This window comes from Hydra vulgaris, chromosome 15, assembly GCF_038396675.1.
Source record: "Hydra vulgaris chromosome 15, alternate assembly HydraT2T_AEP".
NCBI lineage: Eukaryota > Metazoa > Cnidaria > Hydrozoa > Anthoathecata > Hydridae > Hydra > Hydra vulgaris.
The window spans coordinates 14,608,737-14,632,096 of NC_088934.1; the positions used below are offsets into that span (position 1 = coordinate 14,608,737).

The window sequence follows — 23,360 nt, forward strand, 5'->3', positions numbered from 1 at the left end:
AAATCAATCATTTCAATTGTGAATTCATTTAAACTGATACAAATTTTAAATTTCTTAAGCACTGATTGAATTTTTTCTTGTAAATTAGAGTTATGAAAATTATGACTAATATCTTCACTCATGTTCTTCAATAAAAAAATGTCTATGCTTTCTAAAAATTTCCGCTTAGAAGAAAATTTGTCATCAAGAACTGCAGTTGCTGAATCAGCTACAGTATAAAACACTTCTGCTAGCCACTGATCTTCAGCCTGAGTAAGCCGCTCATCTTCTGTTTCATCAAAGCCGTTTTTTTCTGCGAGTCCTTTTCTCAACAAATGTTAGCTGTTCAAGCTCAGCTTCAGTTGTAATTTTAACAGCAAATAAAATAACATTTTTGCCAGAACTGTCCCTTAGTATTTGAAGCTTTTCCAGTGATACATCGAAGAAACATAAAGTCACAATTGTTTCATATGACTGAAACCGGAATAAAAGACCTTGCGCTTCACTTCGAACATTCATTTTAAATTCCATGTCATTTAAAATTTGTTCAAGACAATTGATTACTGCAGGGTATAGTGTCAGCAGTCGGTCTGTAGCATTTTGTAAGGCACTGAAGCAAACACTGTGGGTAGCAGCCAGTTCAAGATAATGATTCACATCCTCAAGAAGATATTTGCACTTCTCAAATATATCATTTCGTTTCCTTGAGTTTCCGTATAGAAAAGTCTTTAATTTTTGCACATCACAGGGCTTGTTTTCTGTTCCAAAAAGGTTAACAGAAACAACAGAAGATTTTGCACAAGTTTTTATTACCGGATTTGTTCCATGAGATCTGCAATAAATATTTATTGTTATGGGAGAACAATGCTTCAAATGTGTTACAACTCCTTTGTTTATTCCTTGCATATTGCTCGCAACATCAAAAGACATACCCACACACTTTTGAATATCTAAGTTATTTGATTTGAGTTCATCTTTGATTTTTTCACTTATTCATTCACCAGTAGTTGTTTCAGTTTCAACGATTGAAATCAGATGTTCCTTTACAACGGCCTTTCTTGCAGCAAGCGTAACATAACGTAATACAATAGAAGCTTGCTCACAGAGTGTAATATCAGTGGTGCCATCAGCTGATAGTGAAAAGAATACTGAATTATTTACCTTTTCTGAAATATCCTTCTTGACATTCTGTGTCATAGTATGAATCAGCTTGTTTTGTGTATAATTAGAAAGAAACGTAATTCTAGCACCCCTTTCAGCAGATTGTTTTTTAGTACTGCAAATATTTGAAAGTTTTTCATTCAGCACCTCATCATACTGACTGAGTAAGTTTAACAAATTTAGAAATTTATCTGCACCATATTTAAAGACTTCACTTTTTTCAGAGTTGTTGTAAAAGTTGGCTTCCTCATTTCCACGTAAAGAAATACTCTCTGCGATCAAATACCGAATAGCATCAATAACTCGTATTAGGTATTGATGTAGTTTCTCCGCTTCTTTGCGTTTTTTGCTCAGATGTCTCATGGTTTCAATATTTAATATTTTAACAATTGTGGAGTCTGATAATGCATGAGCCATAGCTTCAGCAGCATTTTGATGGTTTTTCTGGGTGCAATGCTTTGTTATGATGTGACTTAAGTTTGACCAGTTATCAAACCCATCACGTAAATAATTTATATCCTCTCTTGGTCCAAAGCATAAACAAACAGTGCAAAAAATTTTGTCTAGTGATAGAGAATAGGTTAGCCATGACCTTTTCTGCGCAACTTCAATGTCATTAACTTTAACTGATTCAGTGTAATACTTAGATAACCTTGAATGCTTTGTTGGCTGATTTGGCCCTAATACTATAAATTGCTTTTTATCAATCATTTTAGCATTTTTCAGTTCTAGGAATTTAGCTGGATCATTTTCATTGACATTTACAACGTTGTCTGGTTGCTTCTGAATAATTTTTTCTGCTAGAGTTAGGTTCGACGCTGCAGTTACAGGCACTTCATAATTACCCATTTCTACAGTCACTCTCTCAGTTTCAGTATGGTTTCGGCTTCTGAATGTATCTGAATATATTCAGAAAAGTTCTGCTCCTTTATCTGCTGCAGTTATGTCATCTTGATTATTGTCTGTGTCTTGTATAGATGATTGGTCATTAATCTCTGTTATTAGCCCTGTTTTAATAATAGGCTTACTTGTGATATTCACGATGGATATTGATACTAATTCTACATTCTCTGTTGCTGTAAAGGATGTCCCAGCTTTTGCTTGTATTTTTGGCACTTGCACTGACACGAGACCTGCCGTTAACTTTAATTGCTTTGGATCATTACCACCTGCTTTCAATTCATGTTGTCGTTTTTGAGATTTTTTTTCAGCACCAGATTCGTATTTCCATGTTGCCTCTTTCTTTTTTTTCTCCTTCATTTCACCTGAAACACAAATAAATATAAAATTAAAAATATGTCCTATGATAGAATCCGGGGAATTAGTTTCTTTCGTTAGAGTTATAACTACTATCGGTCCATGGAATTTATAAATAGTAATACTCTTTATAAAATCTGATAGGAAGTGGACTGGAGCATATTGAGTAATTGTGAATAAAAGTAATAACTAAAATTCATTAAACACACAATTATATTTATTAAACATATATTAACCATATTTATCAATGCAAAGCAAATGAATTCATGCATTTTATATATTTATTGTTTTGAACTTTTCAATTACAATTGTCTCTTTTTTCTGTTGATGGGATGGTTAATTTCATCAGATAAAAAAAAAACATCGTTTAATCGTTCGTCACTACAATGCTTGTTTTCGGTATTCTTTTCGTTTAGCAATACGTTTGCCTCTACTTTCTTCTGTTTCAGCCGCCCTTTTCTTAACATATTGTTCTCTTCGTTTTTTCAGCCGAGACCCTCATTGTTCAGCTGATTCGTTTAATCAAGCTCGTAATTTCCGTTCTCTTTCTCGAGATAAGATAAGATAAAGATAAGCAAATCGATTAACTTCAGTTTCCAGTTTGCTTTTTTATATTTAGCTTTCTTTTTTATATTTCTACGTTTCTACGTTGATAAGAATTTTTTTTTTTACTTATTTACTTTAAAAACTTTAATTATTATTTTTAATTACTATTTTTAAGTAAAGTATTAAAGCATTACTTACTTTTTTACATTATAAAATCTATTAATTTAAGGTAATCAACGTTTTTTGTTATTATTATTTGTGCGGCCGTGGCGCAGTGGTTAGAGCGCTTGTTTTATAAGCAAGAGATCCAGGTTTGAAACGAGCCTTGGACATATTTTCGCGTCACGGTAAGGAAGGAGGCGTGAACTTTCTGGTTAAATGTACATCCGCAGTGCTCTGTGACAAGACCGTTAGGTCTTCTTGGGGCACCTAAATAACAGTATAATAAAAAAAAAAAATTATTCAACGGCGATTTTATTTATTTACGCTAAAGAAAGTTTGTCGTCTTTTGTTTGTTTTAATTACTTTTCTTAACGATTTTTTTTTATTTAGACTAAACTAAAGTTTAGCGTATTTTTTTATTATTACCGCTGACCTAGTGTTTATTTTGCGCGGACACCAAACAAAAAAACGAACGCGAAAGCAAGTTAAATAAAATGTTGTAAAAAATGCCCTGATAGAAACTTATAGAACTAAAATAAATTTTTTCTCTTTAAGGATTGGGTCCCAGTTTCTTTTTGGGGGTCCAGTTTCCTGAGCCAGAATCAGGGCCCAGTACAAGTCCTTGTACCCTCGTACTGGGCCACCACGTCCCTGGTATAGTGTTATTGTCTAGTGGTGATATTTAGGTTAGATTTTATTTAGTTAAGTTTGAAGAATCTTTTAAATTTACTTTATAAAAAATTTGCATTTACTTTTTTCAGTTTTTTTCAATTTCAAATGTCGTTTCTTTTCTTTTTTTTTATATTAAGTTACGTTTTTAAAAATAAACTTTTATTGTCAGTTAGGATTTTGTAAATACTTTAAATTGCAGTTAATAATTTTCAAATTAAGCAACAATAATCACTGGATTAGGAGGTATCTAATAAGCACTTACAATAAATTTGTAAAAAAAACTTAAAAAGCAATTATTCACTGTCTATGTTATTAATTAAAAAGATTGCTTTTATAATAAAAATTAATAAAACGTTTCACACATTTTGTCTACTGTTAAAATATGGTTTTAACTTAGTAAACTTTAATTATTTAAAATTGACTTTGCTGATCATTAGCTAATAGTTTAAAAAGAAATTAGTTTATCGCAATCAAGGTAAGAATAGTTTCATTTTTTAATCAATTTACAAAATTTTTTTTCACTGATAGCTTATATGTTTTTTTATTTTGCGTAATTATCTTTCCAATAAATTCCTTCTCTTTTCAGATTTTGACATTTTTAACAATTTTATAGTATAACTATCAGTTGCAGGCAAATTTGTTTGTTGTATTAATATATTATGTTTTTACCTTCTTTCATCATATAATAATTTTTTTTGGTCTAAAATCTTACAAAGCTTTTTTAGCATATTGCAGTTAAAATAAAGCGTCCATATCTCACAAGGCAGATAAGTTGTGGGTCACAACTTATCTGCCTTGTTTAAGGCAAAAGGTCAACCTTCCTCACCTTTCTTTTCTTATTTTTTTTATAAAGAGTGTGGATCCCGTAAAAAATAAATTATGAGAAGAGGGAGCGGTGGGAAAATGATACGCTATATCTATAATTTGTATTTTTGTAGTTGATAATCTACCATGTTATTATGTATCAATAAATTGATTTATAATTAATACATGTTGGTTATTTTTTCTTTTTCCAAAAAACTTATTAGTTACTAATATAAAATTGACTAATTGGATAGGTCGTTAAGTAAAATGCCAAGAATGTATATATAAATGGCGGTTGTTGTTGCTAAGGGTGGTTAATAGCAGGCTTGTGGAGCCGCAAGCTTTTTTCACGGCTCGGCTCCGGCTCCAAAGAAATGTTCGGCTCCCGGCTCGGCTCCGGCTCCCGGACCTAATAAGTTAAATTTAAATTTTGAATGAAAATTAAAAATATTTAGGCTTGTTTCCCAAGTTGGATAAAAACTACACCTATTTGTTTTTATTCAACCCTCATTTTTAAAATGTGAATCCATTACTACTACATTTATATTGTAAAAAATGATTTTGGGGCAAAAAATAAAATAAAATATTCTATCAATATTAATTTTTTGCTTTATTATCATTGTATTTCAAACCCAAAACTAAATTTCAAACAAGTCAAATGTATTCGTTATTTAAGAAATACCAAATCATCAATAAGATCCGATGTCATATGGCTTCTTTGATCTGGCGTCAGAAATTTGAGTGCTGAAAACACCCACTCATCACTAACTTGCGTCATTGGAAGCGCTGTGACAATTTTGCACGATGATTGTATAATTGAAGGGAAAAACTCTATTCCTTCCAGAGGTTTTTTGCACGTCAAGGTTTCTTTTTGTTTCAAAAGGTCGTGCGCTAGTTTAGGTAGGCTTCGAAGTGCGCCTTTAAATTATCGCTCCTCAATCCCAATGTTCTGAATAGATCCTTGATCAGATTGCTGACTCTTTTTTTTTTGCCTGCTCCATTCTCTTAAAAATTTTCTTTTTTGGAGACAAGTCTTTCATTTTCTTATCCGAACTCTCGGTAGAAAAAGTTTCACAATCTTCCTCCAATCTATAGAAACCAAACTTTTGCTTATTAATCTTTTTTTGAACCAACCAGAGAGTGTCCTAACTACCTAAAATTTTTAAAAAAGATAACAAAATAAATTTGCTTTAAAAAACTCTAAAATAATAAATATAATTTCAATTTCTAATCGAAGTGATCAAAAGTAAAATCTTTTAATCAAAGTTTAAAAAACGTTCTCACAAAATAAATGATGAGAAAAAATACCTGTTGTTCTTCGTTTAGAAGACATTGATAGTGTAAGTCTGAAAATACCGCTGCACAGAAAAAAAGATTACTCATTAGGATTGCTTCCCTAGTTTCCATAGATTTTTTTTATTGCTTTAGCAAAAACAGATTTCTTAAAATCACCCTCCATTAACTGTTCTTTTAACAGTTCCCATACATAGACAAAGTGTCCTGGCGTGAAATCCTCAAACTGAAAAATTTGAGTAGCAATAGCAGATTTTTCAAGAATACTTTGTAATTCCTTTATTTTTTTCCGCTGATATGGCTGCACTGCAAAACTCCCTTTTGGATATTTTCCTTCCAGCTCTTCAACAACATCACGTAATTCTAAAAGACGCTTAAGCATTTTTAATGTACTCGACCATCTAGTTACATTGTCTATAAGTGCCACCTATATTATAGAACATATTTTATTCTTGAAATATAACAAATAAACATATTTATTAGTTTGTATAAAAAAGTTATAAAATTACTTTAAAAGGTTTTGTATTTTTGCAAAATTCCATAGCAATTGGAGCATGATAAGCTTTTGCAACTTTACGAGTACGCTCAAGTATGACTTTGATTTCCGATTCTTTCATTACATTGGTGACAGCAAGTTGAAGGGTGTGTGCACCACAACGAAGATAAATAGTGTTCATATTTTTGGAGATTTCGTCAAAGTAACCATCATACTGCTGTTCACAGAATTTAGAACCGTCAGTTTCACTACTTGCATCTTCAATAATCTGTTCTTCTGTAATATCATCTCCGCCTTCATCATGATCTTCACTAGGTAGTGTTTCTATAATCTTGTTTATCTCAATTATGATGCCAAAATCATTCACCATTTTAATCATGTTAGACCCATTGTCAGTACTAATTCCAAGGATTTGTTTTTTTCGGATGCAAAACTTATAAAGTACGTTTTCAAGTGCATTTTGAATATCTTCAGCTTTGTGTCTGGCATGTATGTCGATGAGTGCTAATGTTTTGATTAATATTTTGCCGCTAGAGAAAAATTGAGTATTGACTCCAAGAAAGCTTCGCCGATGTCTTGATGCTCCATCAACTTTTAGGAAAATTAGTTTTCCATTCAAATCGCTTCTCAAATCAGAACGCTTTTTTTTATCTAAAGTCTGAATTTCCTGACGCATATTTTCACGACTGACCTTTATGCCAAATTTTTTTGCCAAATCTCCGGTCAAAATTTCTATTCCATCTCCGCTAAAAATGTTAAACGAAGCTCAATTTTGAAGTACTAACATATTTAAAGCTTTTTTGAAATCTTCTTTCGATATTGTTATAGTAACTTTGTTAAAAATATTGTCAGGTATCTTTTGTTTTTTTTATCCACCAAAAGATAGAGAATCTCCATTTCTTGACAAAATAACTTCGGATACATTTATATTCCTTTTTTGTGCGGCTTTTTTCTTTTCTTTTCTGAACAATTTTATAATGAAGTATTCCGTGGCTCTTCTTAATGTGGCGTTTCATATTTGAGGTTAGTTTTTTTACTCGTTTTCCATCCATTAGCATTTTAACTTGCGCGGCACAAATTTTTTTAGTTTGATTCTCCTCAACAAGAATCTGGCAAATATATGCTTTTTCTTTTTCATTGAAGGAAAAGCATTCATCCTCGAACATATCTTCGTTTACAACCACGGTGTTTTTAGTCACATCAGTCATGTTAAATGTACATCAACAACTTTTTAAACAAAATACTTAAACGGAAAAATTAAAATTGAAAAATATAATCTTAATTAGGACTTATTCAGTCCAACAACAAGATAAATCTGTAATTAAACTAATTGAACCTTCTAAATAAAACGTTTTTAACTAATGTTGCTTTATTAGGTTTTAAAATAAGTTACCTTTTCTCACCAGAAATGAGGATTATTTAAAAAAAACATCGCGGAACATATTCTGATTAAAACTTTTAAGTTATTAATTCTTCACTTAAATTGCAATATATAAATTTGTGTTTACATGTATTTTAATAATAACAGTGTCAAGGTTTCGCGCCAGTTTTTTTTTACGAGTTTCAACTTTTTTAATTGGTTGCTGTTTTTGTCAACTAATAAAAATAAAGTTAATCATTGTTTCTTTTAATATAAAACGTTTCAGGTAACGAGAAACATTGTCTTAATTTTGGGTGTCATTTGACGATTATTTTTGTTATTATTATTACTATTAAAAAATGTGTTCAAAGTTTCTCGTCATCAGCAACAGGTAAATTGGTTTGTGGTGTTAATCTTTAATGTTTTTACTTCTTTTTTCATGTCTTAAATTTTTATTATTTTTTTTTTCATTTTAGACATGACTTACAATGCTTTTTTAGCTTATTGCAGATCAAATAGATTAGGCTTAAACTGAGGACAAAGTTTCTGCCTCCCTCCCCTTTTTTTTTCAATATATAGTGTTGAACCTGTAGAAAGTAAAGTATGAGGAGAGAGAGTGGTGGGAAAAAAAATTCGCTGCATCTATAATTACTATTTTTGTAGTTGGTTAGTTTACCAATTGGTAATTGGTAATGCAAATTTAGTTAAACTTTTTTGTAAATATCAGGCCCATAGGAACAAAAATTATATTGGGAGAGGAAGGGGGTAGGGCAAAACCGGGTAGTTCAAATAGTTTTTGGCAAAGAAACTTACGCCAAAAATACGGATAACAAATTAGTTCCTTTCTATCCTTTTTTTTCTTAATTTGAATTTTTTTATTTTTTTTTTAGGTTATTTTGGTGCTCCCAGAAGTCTTTACGGTCTTATCACGGACCACAGCGGAAGAGCATTTAACTAGAAGTTCACGCCTCCTTCCTTACCAATGCGGCTTATTTGGCTAGAGGCGGCGATGAACCTTAGACCTCTGGGTTCTGAGCCAGAACTCTAACCACTGCGCCGCGGCTGCTCATATTCGCTTGCTTTTTTTAATTATTGATGGGGGAGGGGCTGCCGCCCCTGTTACTACGGGCCGGAATATACACTTTTCTTTATATATTTTGTTTTGTTATTTTGCATAAATAAATTTATTTCCAGTTAATGCATGTAGTGTATTTTTTCCTTTTTTAATTCGTTTACTTTTTTTAGATTTATTAAATGATGTGTTTGTTCAATATAGACATACAATTGAAAACTAATAGAAATTTGTACGTTTTGTTGATTTGTTAATAAATTTGTAAATAAAAATATCTTTAGTATTGCAAAACTATTAGGCATTTTTTTAAAACCTTATTCCGTCAGATTTGTATTTTATCAGTAAGAACGAAAGCCTATGCATACATCTAACATAAACTTCAAACTATATAAATTATTAAAAATTATATCAAATGTTACAGATTTACTTTTACTTGAAAATTTTATTACGGCAATATTTGCTTAATTTTGATTTATATAGATTTTTATAAAGCTTTTACATGCCGTTTTATAAAGCTTAGTAAGTCTTCTGTTAATTAAACAGTTTTAAAAGAAAGTATTATAGCATGTCAAAGTGGTTGAAGTGCTTCGCGTGGCTTTAAATCCCTTCGTTTTCACATATAATTTTTTGGGTTTAGATCCATTCGTTTTCAAACATAATCTTTTAATTAAATCTTTTTCAAATTTTTAGAAAATAAAGAAAAATATTTTTAAAGGTCTATACATATTATATGCATTACACATATATAAAGATATTATATACTATAACAAACCAAAGGGAGAGAAAACATAAAAACATTGTTGAAAATATGTTCGCATATGTCACGATAGAGATACGTATGTTTTTGGTAATTAATTAAGTCTTCGCTTTGTAACACACATTAAAAAGACCTTTTTTTTTATAGAAAAAAGATTTTACATGCAACTTGAAATTTTCTTCAAAATTAACTGATTGTTACTAAGTGCGGATGGTATGAAAAAAAAGTTATGGTCTGAAACTTAATGAAAAAAAATTTAATAACTCCAGAAAGTGCTGCTATGGAGACAAACAGAAAACCACAAAAATCCTAAAATTATGTAATCATAATTTTAGTTTCGCCAAATCCGGTAATAGAAATGCTCCGGTAATATAAGATATAAACAATAGATGATTTTGTATTACGAAATAAACGCCAATTCTTAAACGACTTAAAACAACCTTGCGGTTAAGTAGTTAAATCCACCAAAACAGATAATAAAAACAGCTCATCAATAATTCAAAAATCATCTGATTTTTGCATTATTATATGTGCGCCAACTGTACTCTAAAACCGGTAAAACTCGGCATGTGGTCTCTTCCTATTCATATCGATTATAACACTAACTAACAAGCAACAATAAGTAAGTTTAATCTATTTATTTTACAAGTTTACTTATTGCGATCTTCATTTAAGAAGTTAATCTTAATTTGGAATTAACATATTAATATGTTAGAAGTAAATATGTTTTTGACACAAAAATAAACATTGAAATAATATTTTAGAAATGAGCAGCCTAAATACAGAAAGTTAGAGTGTTCTTTTCATTTTATATGAAATCAATTAATAAAAGAGGTAGAAAGAGATTCCCAAGCAGCCAGTATTGTTGGGTCGATAGGATTTTGCGTTAGTTGGCCGAGCTAGATTGGACTTGCCGTTATCTCAACAGTATTTTGTATTAGTTGGGCAAACTGCATTAGATTTGCAATTGGGCCTACTGCACTTTGCATTAGTTGGAGAAACTGTATTGGAATTGCAGCTGTGCCAGCCACATATAGCAATAGTTGGCGCAATTGTATTGAAAATTTAGATTAGGCCAACTTTATTTTGTGTAATTTGGCATAACTGCATTGGATTTGCAATTGGTCTAACAGCATTTTGCGTTAGTTTGCGCAACTATATTGGGTTTCCATTTTGCTTTATATATATATATATATATATATATATATATATATATATATATATATATATATATATATATATATATATATATATATATATATATATATATATATATATATATATATATATATATATATAAATAACGCGCATTAACATTTTCATTGAGTTTATCATACAATAATATTACTTATATTCTTATAGTTGTTTACGCAGGCTTCCCTATTCTCGTTTTTTCAAAACTGGCATTCTTATTTTTATTGCAGATTGGAGAATTGAAAGTTAATATGTTAAAGAAAACGCAAGACCTATACCTATATTAACAGGAGTTGATGGTATGTATAATGTGTCATAAATAAATAGAATAATTTTAGTATTTCTTGCCATGGCCTAGAATCAATTGTTTCAATAGGTCTAAGGCCGAGCTTTAGAGTAGCTATGTTTATTTAGTTTGTTATGTTAGGATTTCTTTTACTGTTAAAATGAAAAACTTCTCAAAACAAAAAAAATGAAAAAATTTTTTATCGGAGATTCAATATTTCATTTTGTTAGAGAAGTAGATGTGGACAAAAAGTTCTTTTATCAGGAAGGTCGAGAAGAAACCCAGTCTCTTTTAAGAAGAAAAAAAGACAGACATAGTCGTAAGCAAGTTGCCAATCAAGAATAACACAAAAAATATATTCTGAAATAGAAGAGGTCAACAGAGCAAGGATATGTTACAACAAATGGTAAAGTAATTGAACCAAAGATTTTTATTGACAAAGATTGTGGTTGGAATATATAGATAGATAATATAGAGTATAGCAGTTAAATAACAGTTGCTCGCTGTAACAATTGTTTGTTGTAATCCAATTTTTCTAACTTCTACACCATGAACTAGGATTTAAAACACGATTTTGTTATAGGAACTGTTTATGTTACAGATAAACACAGGATGTATACTGCATGAAATGTTAAAAAGATTTCTAAAACTTACTGAAAAGTTTCCCTGCGTATCATTCATTGCGTATCCGTGATAAAACAATAAAAAATACTTTAGCAAGGAACAAACAGATTATACACCTCTTGAAGACCGCATGGGTAAATTGTCTTCGCAAATAAAAGTAGTGATGAAAACACAGACTTTCTTCAAAGATTTGTTCGCTTATTTCGAACGTACCGATCCCACTATAGCCAAACGGATAACTAGTACAAAATCTGCCTTAATATTTACAATTTCAACAATGTACAAGAACTATGTTTTCACTTACAATGAAAATTTCACTTTTACTTTTTGTATTTTGATATATATTCAGTACAAAGTTCAGTTTACATTTTCACCATCGACAACCGGATACAAGACAATAATGCAAATTTTTTTTTTAATAATTTTTTTCATCACATTTTATTCACAATTACATCACATTTTATTCACAATTCACAAGATATAAAATTTAAAAGATAATAAAAAAAAGCAAATGACGATAAAAAGTTTCCAAAAATAGATTGATAAAAATAAAAGAACGTAAGGACTCGCAGAAGACCGTTAGTAAATATATATGTATTAGTAAGAAAATATCAATTTATACGAATTCTCTCCCTACAACCTCTTTAATGTTTTTTTGTTAGCACAGCGGGCGTAGTTAGATCACTTACAACATGGCTAATGGTGATTTTTTTTTTTTTTGACGAAGTAAACTAAAAGCCTGCGTCCGCCCCTGATATATAATTATGTATGAACTATATGCAGAAAAACGAGATTTGAGCGAAACCTTATTGTTTTGTTATACACACATATAATATATAAGTATTGATGATTATACAATAACTTTCAAATACTGTTTAAACTTAAATTTAAAAATAAAGAGTCCAATGAAAAGAATTGTTACTGACCATTTGTATAAGTGCTTTGGAGTCACTTCTAACTAATTGATCTGCCTCTACAAAATTGATTTGATCAATGTAGTTGACCTCAGTAATGGTGACGGTAAGATTGTAAAAAGCGTTTTCGGTTGAAACTTTAGGCATATTCTTTAAAATATTTACTAGAATTCAAAAGCTTTACTTTAAGTTAAAAGCCTGGTATATGTATATATGTATATGGTATATGTTCGATTTTGTTTTTATTGCGTTTATATTAAATGAAAAACATTTCTGTTATTTTCAGAAACCGTTTGAATTATGGCATCAGTAGAAGCGTACTTCGAAGATAACGGCATTTCTGATATGCGCTTGCCAAAACCTTTTTTAAATATTGAAGCCATAAAACCTTTATAAAATTTTATTATATTTCTATTTCTAATTATATATATAAAGGCATTGAATATTGCGTTTATTTTACAACAAAAAACCGCCCAAAAAAAAAAATTTCTTGCATTGGCAACGGATTTGATTTCATTTAAATACCTTATAAGAAAATAATATAAGGCACAAGCAGCTACAGGAAAATATGAAATCATATAGGAAATTGATATCAGCATCATAGTTTGAGTAAGTCGTCTCTCCACCACATCGTGTTGCGCAACACGAATTTCTTTAATTCTCAGTTTCTTTTTTATTTTAATCAGTAATAAAGCATTCATGACTAAGACAGATAGTATATTGATGATTGAGAAGGTGGCCACACTAAATAAGTAATAAGATTGCTGACGAGATGGGCTTTGAAAATAAGTACGAAGTACATTCCAAACGCCTAATCCAGAAGATATAAGAAATTGAAAACATAGTAATATTGTTGCATAAACTCCATTGAATTTAATGCCACAACATTTTTTGTCATTTAAAATGGCAATAAACCGTTCTATGGATATTAAAACCACAATTGATCCTGAAAAACCCAAAGTGAATGCAAGACAAAATCCTTCTAAAACAATAATAATACAAGAAATCTGATCTATCATTATTACTACAACCATTTCAAGTGGCATGTAAACTAAAGCAATCAACAAATCAATCGAGGACAACAACAATACAAGTTTTTCGTTGTGCGTGTAATTTTTTCCCTTTCTTCGTGATCTGCAAACTCCATTCACCAATAAAACATTCAATATAAATATTAAAATACCAATAGTAATATCAATAGTGTTAATAACAAAACCATTTAAAGCATCAGAGGCTGCGCTGAAACCAAGACGGCAAATAAGGTCTCTTTGATTTTTTGTTTGTAAATTAAACGACAAATTATCGTAGCTTACGTTGGTCATTAAAATATTTAATACTGGAGTCGTTGCCATATTATTTAATTAAAAATATGAAAAGAAAAATGATGTACAGGTGTGACCGATTACAAATTATCTTTTAATTTCGTAATACGAAGATCGTGTTAACACAAACCAGTCTTGATACAAATTTTATGCTACTTGGCATAAAATCATAATTGTTTAATTTATTCAATAATATAATAATTTCATTATTGTTTAATACAGTATAATAAGCTTTTTATTATAATAAACCAAAATCAAAAACTTTAATGAAGTTTACGATATTTTATCAATTTTTTTTGTGTATTTTGAAAACAACTGCGTTTCTAATATGTACTTGCCAAAATCCTTTAAAAAATTAAAGCTATACAACTTTTATAAATTTTTCATTTTTTCTATTTCATGTTAAGTATATAAACGTATTGAAAAGGAGTGCAGGTCAAATTACATGTTTTTTAAGAATGAATTGTTTGGCATTAAAGAAATATAAATTCTCAAAGATCTTAAACTATATTCTGGAAAATTTTGTTAAATTTAAACAGCTCCTGCATGACCGACTTTAGCTTCGAAAAGGTGCCTATGCTTTCCCCAATTCATCTACTGCAGCGTTTTCGGTATTGTATTGCAAATTTAGGACTCAACTGATTAATATATATATATATATATATATATATATATATATATATATATATATATATATATATATATATATATATATATTAAAGTTAAATAAAAGACAAATAGGCTTTGCAGTCATGGTGCCAGAAAGAAATGCTAAATAAATTGCCCGCCTTAAAACTTTATTTTCAAAATTGATAATATAATTTTAACAATACTCTCTTGCAAAATATGTCTGGACTTTATTTAAAAAAAATTGTATTTAAAATGTTTCTTTAAAACAGTGTTCTAAGTTATGGGTTATAACAATAGAATATTTATTAAATAGAAAGCTTAAATATTTTTGGAGTACCAAAGTGTATTTTTAAAACTCTAATTAAAAAGCTTAAAATGACGTTTGTAGTTTTTTAGTTAGATTATTACGAAGTTATAAGAATGATCTTTTCAATTATTATCTCATAATCGCATTTCATCTTTTACGTGGTAAAAAATTGACTAAGTTGTTGCATCTCGTGCGTGATGTAACTATTAGTTTAAAGTCAAATTTTTTTTTTTACTTTTTTTTACATGTACAAGTAGCATCAAACTAGTTTTTAAACTAGTTAAAAATATTCTCCCAATTAGTAATAATTTATAGATGGTAAAAAAAAGAGTTAAAAAGTTGAAACCAAAAATTTTTATTGACGGTTATTGTGTTTGCAATCTAGATTTTAGCAATAAAATAACAGTTGCTCGCCGTAACAGTTGCTCGTTGTACTCCAATTTTTACTTACTTTTACACCATGAACTGGGGTTTAAAAAACGCTTTTTTATTGCGTTCTGTAGATGTAAAAAATACCCAAAAGATGTATGCTACATCAAATAACATCTGTAAGGCATATAGTCGTATCTGTGAATTAACTGATAAAGACGGAAACTTTAAAAAGATTTGAAAAACTAACAAAGACACTTTGCAGATCCCTGATGGGATCATAATAAATATTTTAGCAAGGAATAAAAACAGATATATAATATATATATATATATATATATATATATATATATATATATATATATATATATATATATATATATATATATATATATATATATGTAACAACAACAAACTTTATACGAGCTAATAAGGCTTAAGTTGAACATTACTCTAATTGCTCACATACATATATGCATATATGTCATATATCATATAACTGTCAACAATTATACTATAAATTTCACAAAATTTAGAAAGATTCTTGTGAAAGTATTTGTTAATTGACAAATTTAATGCAATCCCTTACGGAAAGTTTCCATGGAAAATCTATAAAAAAAAATCCATGGAAAAACCATTGGTATTTGGAACACGTTTTCATTGAAAAACCGTGGGTTTTCTGTGGGAAACCCATGAGTTTTCTATGTAAAAGTGTTCCAAATACCCATGGAAATTCTGTGATTTTTCCATGCGTATTTAGAAAAACTTTCCAAGGAAAACTCATGGATTTTCCATGAGAAAATAGCATGTTTTGTTTTCAAGTTTTTATGATCTAATATTATTTGAATTGTCATATCAAACCATAAAAAGTAAATTTTATCACGCAAGTCGCTGATATTATTGAGTTTTTTTAATCTATGGGAGCGTTTTCGCCGAATAAAATCAATAACAAATTTAAATCTTGTTTAATCCTACAAACCTTCGAAAATAATAGCCATAATGCACCTAAAACATTAAAACTTGACATAACAATATTTAATGCATGCATATGTATAAACATACTAAAAAAAAATACAACAAAAAACTACAAGTAATATCACACTATAGTGATATACATAGAGTGATAAACAATTGAAATAGATTAAGAAAACAATTTTTACAGAAAAATTATTATTTTATATTAACTATTTAATAAAAATAGCATATATAAATTTGATAATTAATAACTTCAAGTTTCAACAAATTAAAAAGAATCATCAATATAAAATATTCAATCCAAAAAACATCAAGATCATTTATAAGTGCAATTGCACCACCAACTGTTCACATTTTGATATTTATTATTGCTTTTACCACAGTTAGTCTCTTTGTCTATTTCACCAATCTAAACAATACATCATACAATTAATATATACATACCAACTAATTTTTTTTATTTAATAATTATTTATACTTATAATTGTTATTTATTATAACTTACTTTAAAATTTCACATTAGCACACAACTTTTTGAACGCTCTATATAAATGTTGCCAAATGTTGGGTAACACTTAAATAGTAAAAAGTAAAATCAATATTGAAAAGTAGCAATGAATATATCATTATTTATAAATAACAATTATAAGATTATTACCTCTTTTTCCCCCAAAGTATCTGCATGATGTACAATGTCGTTTATTTTTCCGGTCAAACTTTCCTGCCTATAATGTAGTTTAAATAAAATGATAAAGTAAAAATTAAAAGATTTAAGCAAACTAATACACATATAAATGTTACCTGCATATTAGTAACATTTATATAGAACAAGGCAGCAACAAATATAGTATTACTTATAAATAAATAGAAATTAAAAAAAAAGCTTACATCTTCGCCTGAGCTATCTGCATGATGTACAACATCATTTGCAAACCTAAAAAACCGAACTTGTAAATGTAAATAAATGAATTATAAATTTATATTGCCAGTCAAACTTTCCAACGGATAATGCAGTAGACTTATGCACGTATATATATGTTACCTGTATGTTGGTAACGTTTATATGGAAAAAGGCAGAATCAAATATATTATTACTTATAGATCTTAACTTAAAAAAAGCTTTGTTCTTCGCCCAATCTATCTGAAAGATGTAAACCATTATTTCTATCGCCGGTCAAACTTACTTCCCTATAATGCAGTAATTTAAATAAAATGATAAAGTTAAAATAAAAGAACTTATGCACACTCTATCAAATTCAAAAATTTATTATTTTTTTACTTTACTATTTAAAACATAACAAATATAATAAATATGTAATTTATTAAAGTATAGTAATGTAAAAACATAATAAATATTAAAGTGTGCATAAATTAATTTATTTTTAATTAAGACAAGCACTTCACATTAGTTAAAGATAAACAAATAAAAATAATTGTATTATAACAAACAATAGTGTATTATTTATAAACATTGCTTTTAAATGCTTATATTTAATAGAGAAGTAAAATCTTGTCCATTAATTAACTTCCCTTTCTGATATATTTAAAAAATTACTGTAGTTTTCCTTCTCCAACTAAGTCGTTCTTAGAACATCATTTCAAGTTGAATTCCAAAGATTACGCTTATATCTTTTCTGGTAAATTCAAACTTAATTCACCATTTTATTTCGACAGCTTTTGAACTATTTTTAAGAATATTAAATGCATATAAAAACTGACAATGTTATAAATGATATAAATAATCAACAACATTGTTTATATCGCTAGTCAAACCTGTCGGATTATAATGTAGTAATTTAAATATAACAATAAAGTAAAAATAAAGGGGTTTATACACAAACTATTACATTATTTACACATTCTAATAATTCTGCTATTTAATAGTAAAGAAAAAACATAATAAAAATCCCTACTAGATCTAGTCGCTAACTAAATGCCGACTTGAATCAACAAAAAGGCAAAAGCAACTTAACAGAACTAAAATTTAATAAAACATTTATTATAAAATGTAGTTTTTTAATACTTAATAATTATTTACCATACAATAAAGTGTTTTAACTTCAAACATTTTTATACAAATTAAAGCCATTAAAAAAAAAATAAAAAAAAAGATAGTTCTATTTATCTTTCGTAAATTAGTTATCTGATCTTATACGATACACTGCATATCTAAGCTTATCTTATATATTAGATAAGTTTTATAATAGTAATTTTATTAGTTTTGATGTACACTAGATGACTATTCCAGCTAGCACACTTACGTTGGGCCAACGTATGTAAAACCATCGTAAACGTCGGCTGTTTTTTCCAATGCAAAACCAACGTTGATCCAATGTCATTTGTTTAATGATGAAATTAATACCGATGGAACTAAAAACAGCTGGCTCATTTACATTGGTTCAACGTATGTAAAAACATCGCAAAAAATTGTTTTTACGATGTAAACCCAACGTTGATCCATTGTTATTAAACTGACGTTGATTTAATGTGTATAAACCAACGCTGAATTAATGTATGTAAAAACATTGCAAAAAGTTGATTTTTTTTACGATCTAAACCCAACGTTGATCCAATGTTATTCACCCGTCGTTGATTTGATGTATATACATACATTGGAACAACGTTGGATTTTATACAGTGGATTAACGTTACGTTTGCATAGAGAAAAGGCGGATATACAAATATACATTTGTATAATTTATGAGAATTATTTTTCATTTAGATACTTCAGTTCATCATGGAAATATATTTGCTTTTATATTTTTCTCTTTTTTATGTAATGAAATATCAAGCCACAAGCAAAGCAAACATAAATAATGTATCTTTAATCAGATGCAACATAATAAGTATACTTATAAGTAATAAAAATTGGGACTTATTAAAAAAGGGGATATATCAAAAAAGGGGATATATCGTTACAAATTTCCCAACAAAAGAGAATTCACATGGCGCAATCAGACGGTCAAATGTAGACTCGACAGAGTCTACTGCCCTGATAAAATCGCCAAAAAAACAACATACAACAAAATTCTCACCAACCCTTTTTCCGACCACGAGTTCGTGTCAACAACTGTCAATTTTAGTAAAACCAGGAGAGGACCAGGATACTGGAAATTAAACTGCTCCCTTTTGGAAATAGAGGTACATAGGCAAAAAATTGAGCTCTTAATTCGAGATTGGCAAACAAGAAAACGGTCCTATACGTCAATTTTAAAATGGTGGGACGACTGCAAACTTTTTGTTAGGGCTGAATTACAACACATATCGATACAGGAAAGTGCGAAAAACAAAAAAAATATCAAAAGGATTGAAAACGAAATCCAACGGGAGCGACAAAACGCTAACCCGAATTTAGATAGCATCAAAGAAAAACGCGATGCCCTTTTCTTGCTCCAGTTTTCCGGAGCGTTTATTCGCACGAAACAAAAACTAATCGAAGAAGGAGAAAAACCTTCAAAATTTTTGTATAATTTGGAAAAAATTCAACAGCGGAACAAGTCAATTACCGAAATTCGCAAGAATGACGGCACATTGACGAGTGAACCTGGTGAAATACTAAACTCCCTAGTTTCATATTACAAAAACATTTACACCAAAACTAGTTTATGCAAAGACAGCCAAAACTATGTCTTGTCACACATCACTAAACGTTTAAGTGATGATGAAAATCAATTTTTAAACACCCGCCTGTCCGTCGCCGAACTAAAAGAAGCCCTTTTTAAATTTGAAAACGGAAAATCTCCGGGCTTTGACGGACTTCCAGCTGAATTTTATAAAACCTTTTGGCACATTTTAGAAAAAGATTTTGAAGAACTTGCCTACGAAATACTTTTCGTAGAAAAAAACATCAGCCACTCTATGAAAAAATCTATTATTTCACTGATCCCCAAACAAGGAGATCTTACCGAATGCAAAAACTGGAGGCCCATATCCCTAATCGGCGCTGATTACAAAATAATCACAAAAGCGCTGGCCCTAAGACTTGCAAAAGTAATGGGGAAAATTATAGAACCAAATCAAACTTGCGGAATCCCAGGTAGAACAATATTCTCAAATTTACATTTAGTCCGTGATCTTATAGATTACGCGCAATTTAAAAATCTACCTAGTTTCATTTTGTCAATAGACCAAGAAAAGGCGTTTGATAAAGTCGATCGTGCGTTTCTGCTTCAGATTCTCCGAAAATTCAATCTCGGAGAAAATTTTGTATCTTTTGTTAACACCTTATATTCAGAAGTTTCGGCATCTGTTCTGAATTGCGGTTTCCTGTCAGCCTCCTTCCCTACGGAAAGGGGAGTTAGACAGGGCGATCCCCTCTCTCTCTTGCTGTATGTTTTTGTCGCCGAAGCTCTCGCTTTGGTGATCAGAGCAGATGGCAGAATAGAGGGTTTCCCGCTACCAGGTACACCTAAACCCCTTAAAATACAGCAGTACGCAGACGATTCGAACTTTTTTGCCAGGGACGTAAAATCAGTCCGTTGTTTCTTAGAAAAAGTAAAACTGTTTGAAAAAGCAAGTGGTTCAGTGATCAATGCCTCAAAAACCAAGGGTCTCGCCCTTGGGGGTTTTGATCCCAAAATGTACCCGGAATTGGACGGCATAGAGTGGAACAACAACACCGGTTTCAAAATTTTAGGTGTTACTTTTTACACCAGACTGAGCGATACTACCAATTTCAACTGGTTAGTAACTCTAAACAAAATAGAGAAAAAACTCAAGTTTCTGGGACTACGTACTTTGTCACTTAGGGGAAAGACTATGTTGATAAATACGTTAGCAATGTCAAAAGTATGGTTTCTGGCAAACGTGCTGCCCGTTCCCGAATGGGTAATAGAACGTCTGCACAGAGCCATTTTCGAAAATCTGTGGCAAAAGACCAATTACAATCCGGTCAAGAGAGAGACACTTTTCTTACCCGTCGAAAGCGGGGGTCTCGGAATTTTATCACCGAAGGAGCAAAGTCTTGCACTTCGCCTCAAAACACTCTTTCAACTGAAAGAATGCGAAGAGGACAAAGCTCACGATTCTTACTACTTTTCAAAGTATTGGTTGGCGAGTTCACTTATAAAATTTACGAACCAAAACCTAAGCTGGAACTTTTTAAAGCAGAACAATTTTCCAAAACACTGGGACAACAAAACGTCTCAGTACTACAAAACAACAATAGAAATATTAGGCAAAAACGGGTCCCTTTTTAACATCCCCCTAAAAACAACAAAAAATTTTTACTTAGAAGTGGCAAAAAACAAAAAGACAGTCGTACCAGCGGAACTTTTTTGGAACAGTTCAACAAAAACAACGATGCCGTGGACCCAAATTTGGAAAAAAAACTTCACCTCCCACGCATGCGGACCGACTCAAAACATCCTCTTTCGTTTTTTACACAACAGTTTACCATCTGCGGCCTTGCTAGCCAAAAGCACAAGGCAACAGATCGTCAAAAATAACAAATGCAAAACTTGTGGTAAAATCGAGGACAACATGCATATCTTTGCCTACTGCCCTCCTTCTGTTGAAATTTGGGAGTATTTTAAACATGTATATAACTCCTTGACATCCCGAAACAACTTTTCTCCGATAAATTCGATTTTCTCGATTGAAACAGCGAGTTTATCGGAGAAAAACCCCACTTCGCAGCTGCTGTTGACACTCACTCAAACCATCATGAGTGCAATATGGAACAGTAGATGTCACCACATGTTTAGTAACAAAAAAATTGACCCAATGGCAGTGATCAGGGTAATAATCAGGAACATCAGGAATATTATTATCTTAAAATATAATTATCATGTCCGTAGAAACACCGCGGACATTTTCTGTGAGTATTTTTGTATAAAAAATGTTTTCTGTCAAGTAGAGAATGGAAGTCTGAAACTAAACATATGAGCTAAAATAAGACAACGGCTCGTGGTATGTTTAGTAAAGACTTTCTTCCCTCTTGCACTTTTTTTTATGTCATACAACAAACTTATTATTATATAAAATTAGCAAATCACTGCCAGACCTTATTATATGAAATATTATTTTAAAACATAAATTTTTTTATCTATAGTGTTCGTAACGAAATGTTTATGTTAAAGTCCGGTAATTCCGTTTTTTTAATTTTTATGGATATAAATCTTTCTTTTACCTTATGAACCTCTCCTTAACCTATTTTGAATCTTCTTTCTTCTTTTTACCTAATCTGAACTCTTGATTTCTTTCCGCACAACGGCAAAAAAATAAAAAACAAAAAAATACAAAAAAATATAAAACCAAAAAACACAAAAAAATATAAAATCAAAAAACACAAAAAAATAAAAAATTAAAAATACAAAAATTATGTGATAAAATTTAAAAAACAAAAAATGTATATATTTACGCTATATTGTAACAACATATATTGTAAAAACTTAAAAAAATTAGTTAATAATATTAAAAAATTGTATATATTTATTATTTTGTAATAAAAAAAAAAAAAAAAAAATGCACCATAAAAAAAAAAAAAAAAAAAAAAATATATCAAAAGTATTTGCATATAAATCATTCTTTTTATCTAATGAACCTTTCCTTAACCTATTTTAAAATTTCTCCTTTTTTTAACTTAATCTAAACTCTCGATTTCTTTCCGCACAACAGCAAAAAAATAAAAAACAAAAAAATACAAAAAATATAAAATCAAAAAACACAAAAAAATATAAAATCAAAAAACACAAAAAAATATAAAAATATATATTATAAAATAAATACAAAATAGAAAATGTACATATTTACAAACACTTGTGAAATCTATACATTGTAAAAGTTTAAAAAACCTGAGTTAATGTAAATTATAAAGAAAAACTGTAAATAATTATTATTTTGTTATAAAAGAAAAAAAAAAAAGTTAAGAAATAAAAAAAATTTGTCCAGGGCTTTCTGGAAAGCCAAGTTATTGGTATAAAACAACGCCTCTTCACAACCATTATAAATTCATTACCACCCCAATGGAAAAACATGATAAACACCCAAAGTCAAAGCCTCGACTACAACAAAACGTCGTTGTGCATTAGCACCAAAAACAACAGTTGAATACGATTCCTTGACTTAACTCCTAAAGCAATTTACAACAGTTCCCTATATAACAACAATAAAAGTACACCCAATAAATTTTACAGATGGAAGGACATTTTCAACAGTATGAATAATACCTCAACATTAG

The 23,360-nt window shown here is 29.8% G+C and overlaps 1 protein-coding gene across 1 annotated transcript; it reads right to left on the reverse strand.

The window, feature by feature from the left end:
* Window positions 1–972: 972 nt before the first annotated feature.
* On the reverse strand, window positions 973–1,989 carry LOC136091781 (zinc finger MYM-type protein 5-like). The gene has a single exon (XM_065819494.1). The coding sequence runs from the start codon at window positions 1,987–1,989 to the stop codon at window positions 973–975; it is 1,017 nt and encodes a 338-aa protein (XP_065675566.1).
* Window positions 1,990–23,360: the final 21,371 nt, after the last annotated feature.

Coding starts and splice junctions, on each gene's coding strand:
- LOC136091781 (XM_065819494.1), bottom strand. CDS start 1,989: ATGGGTAATTATGAAGTGCCTGTAACTGCAGCGTCGAACCTAACTCTA.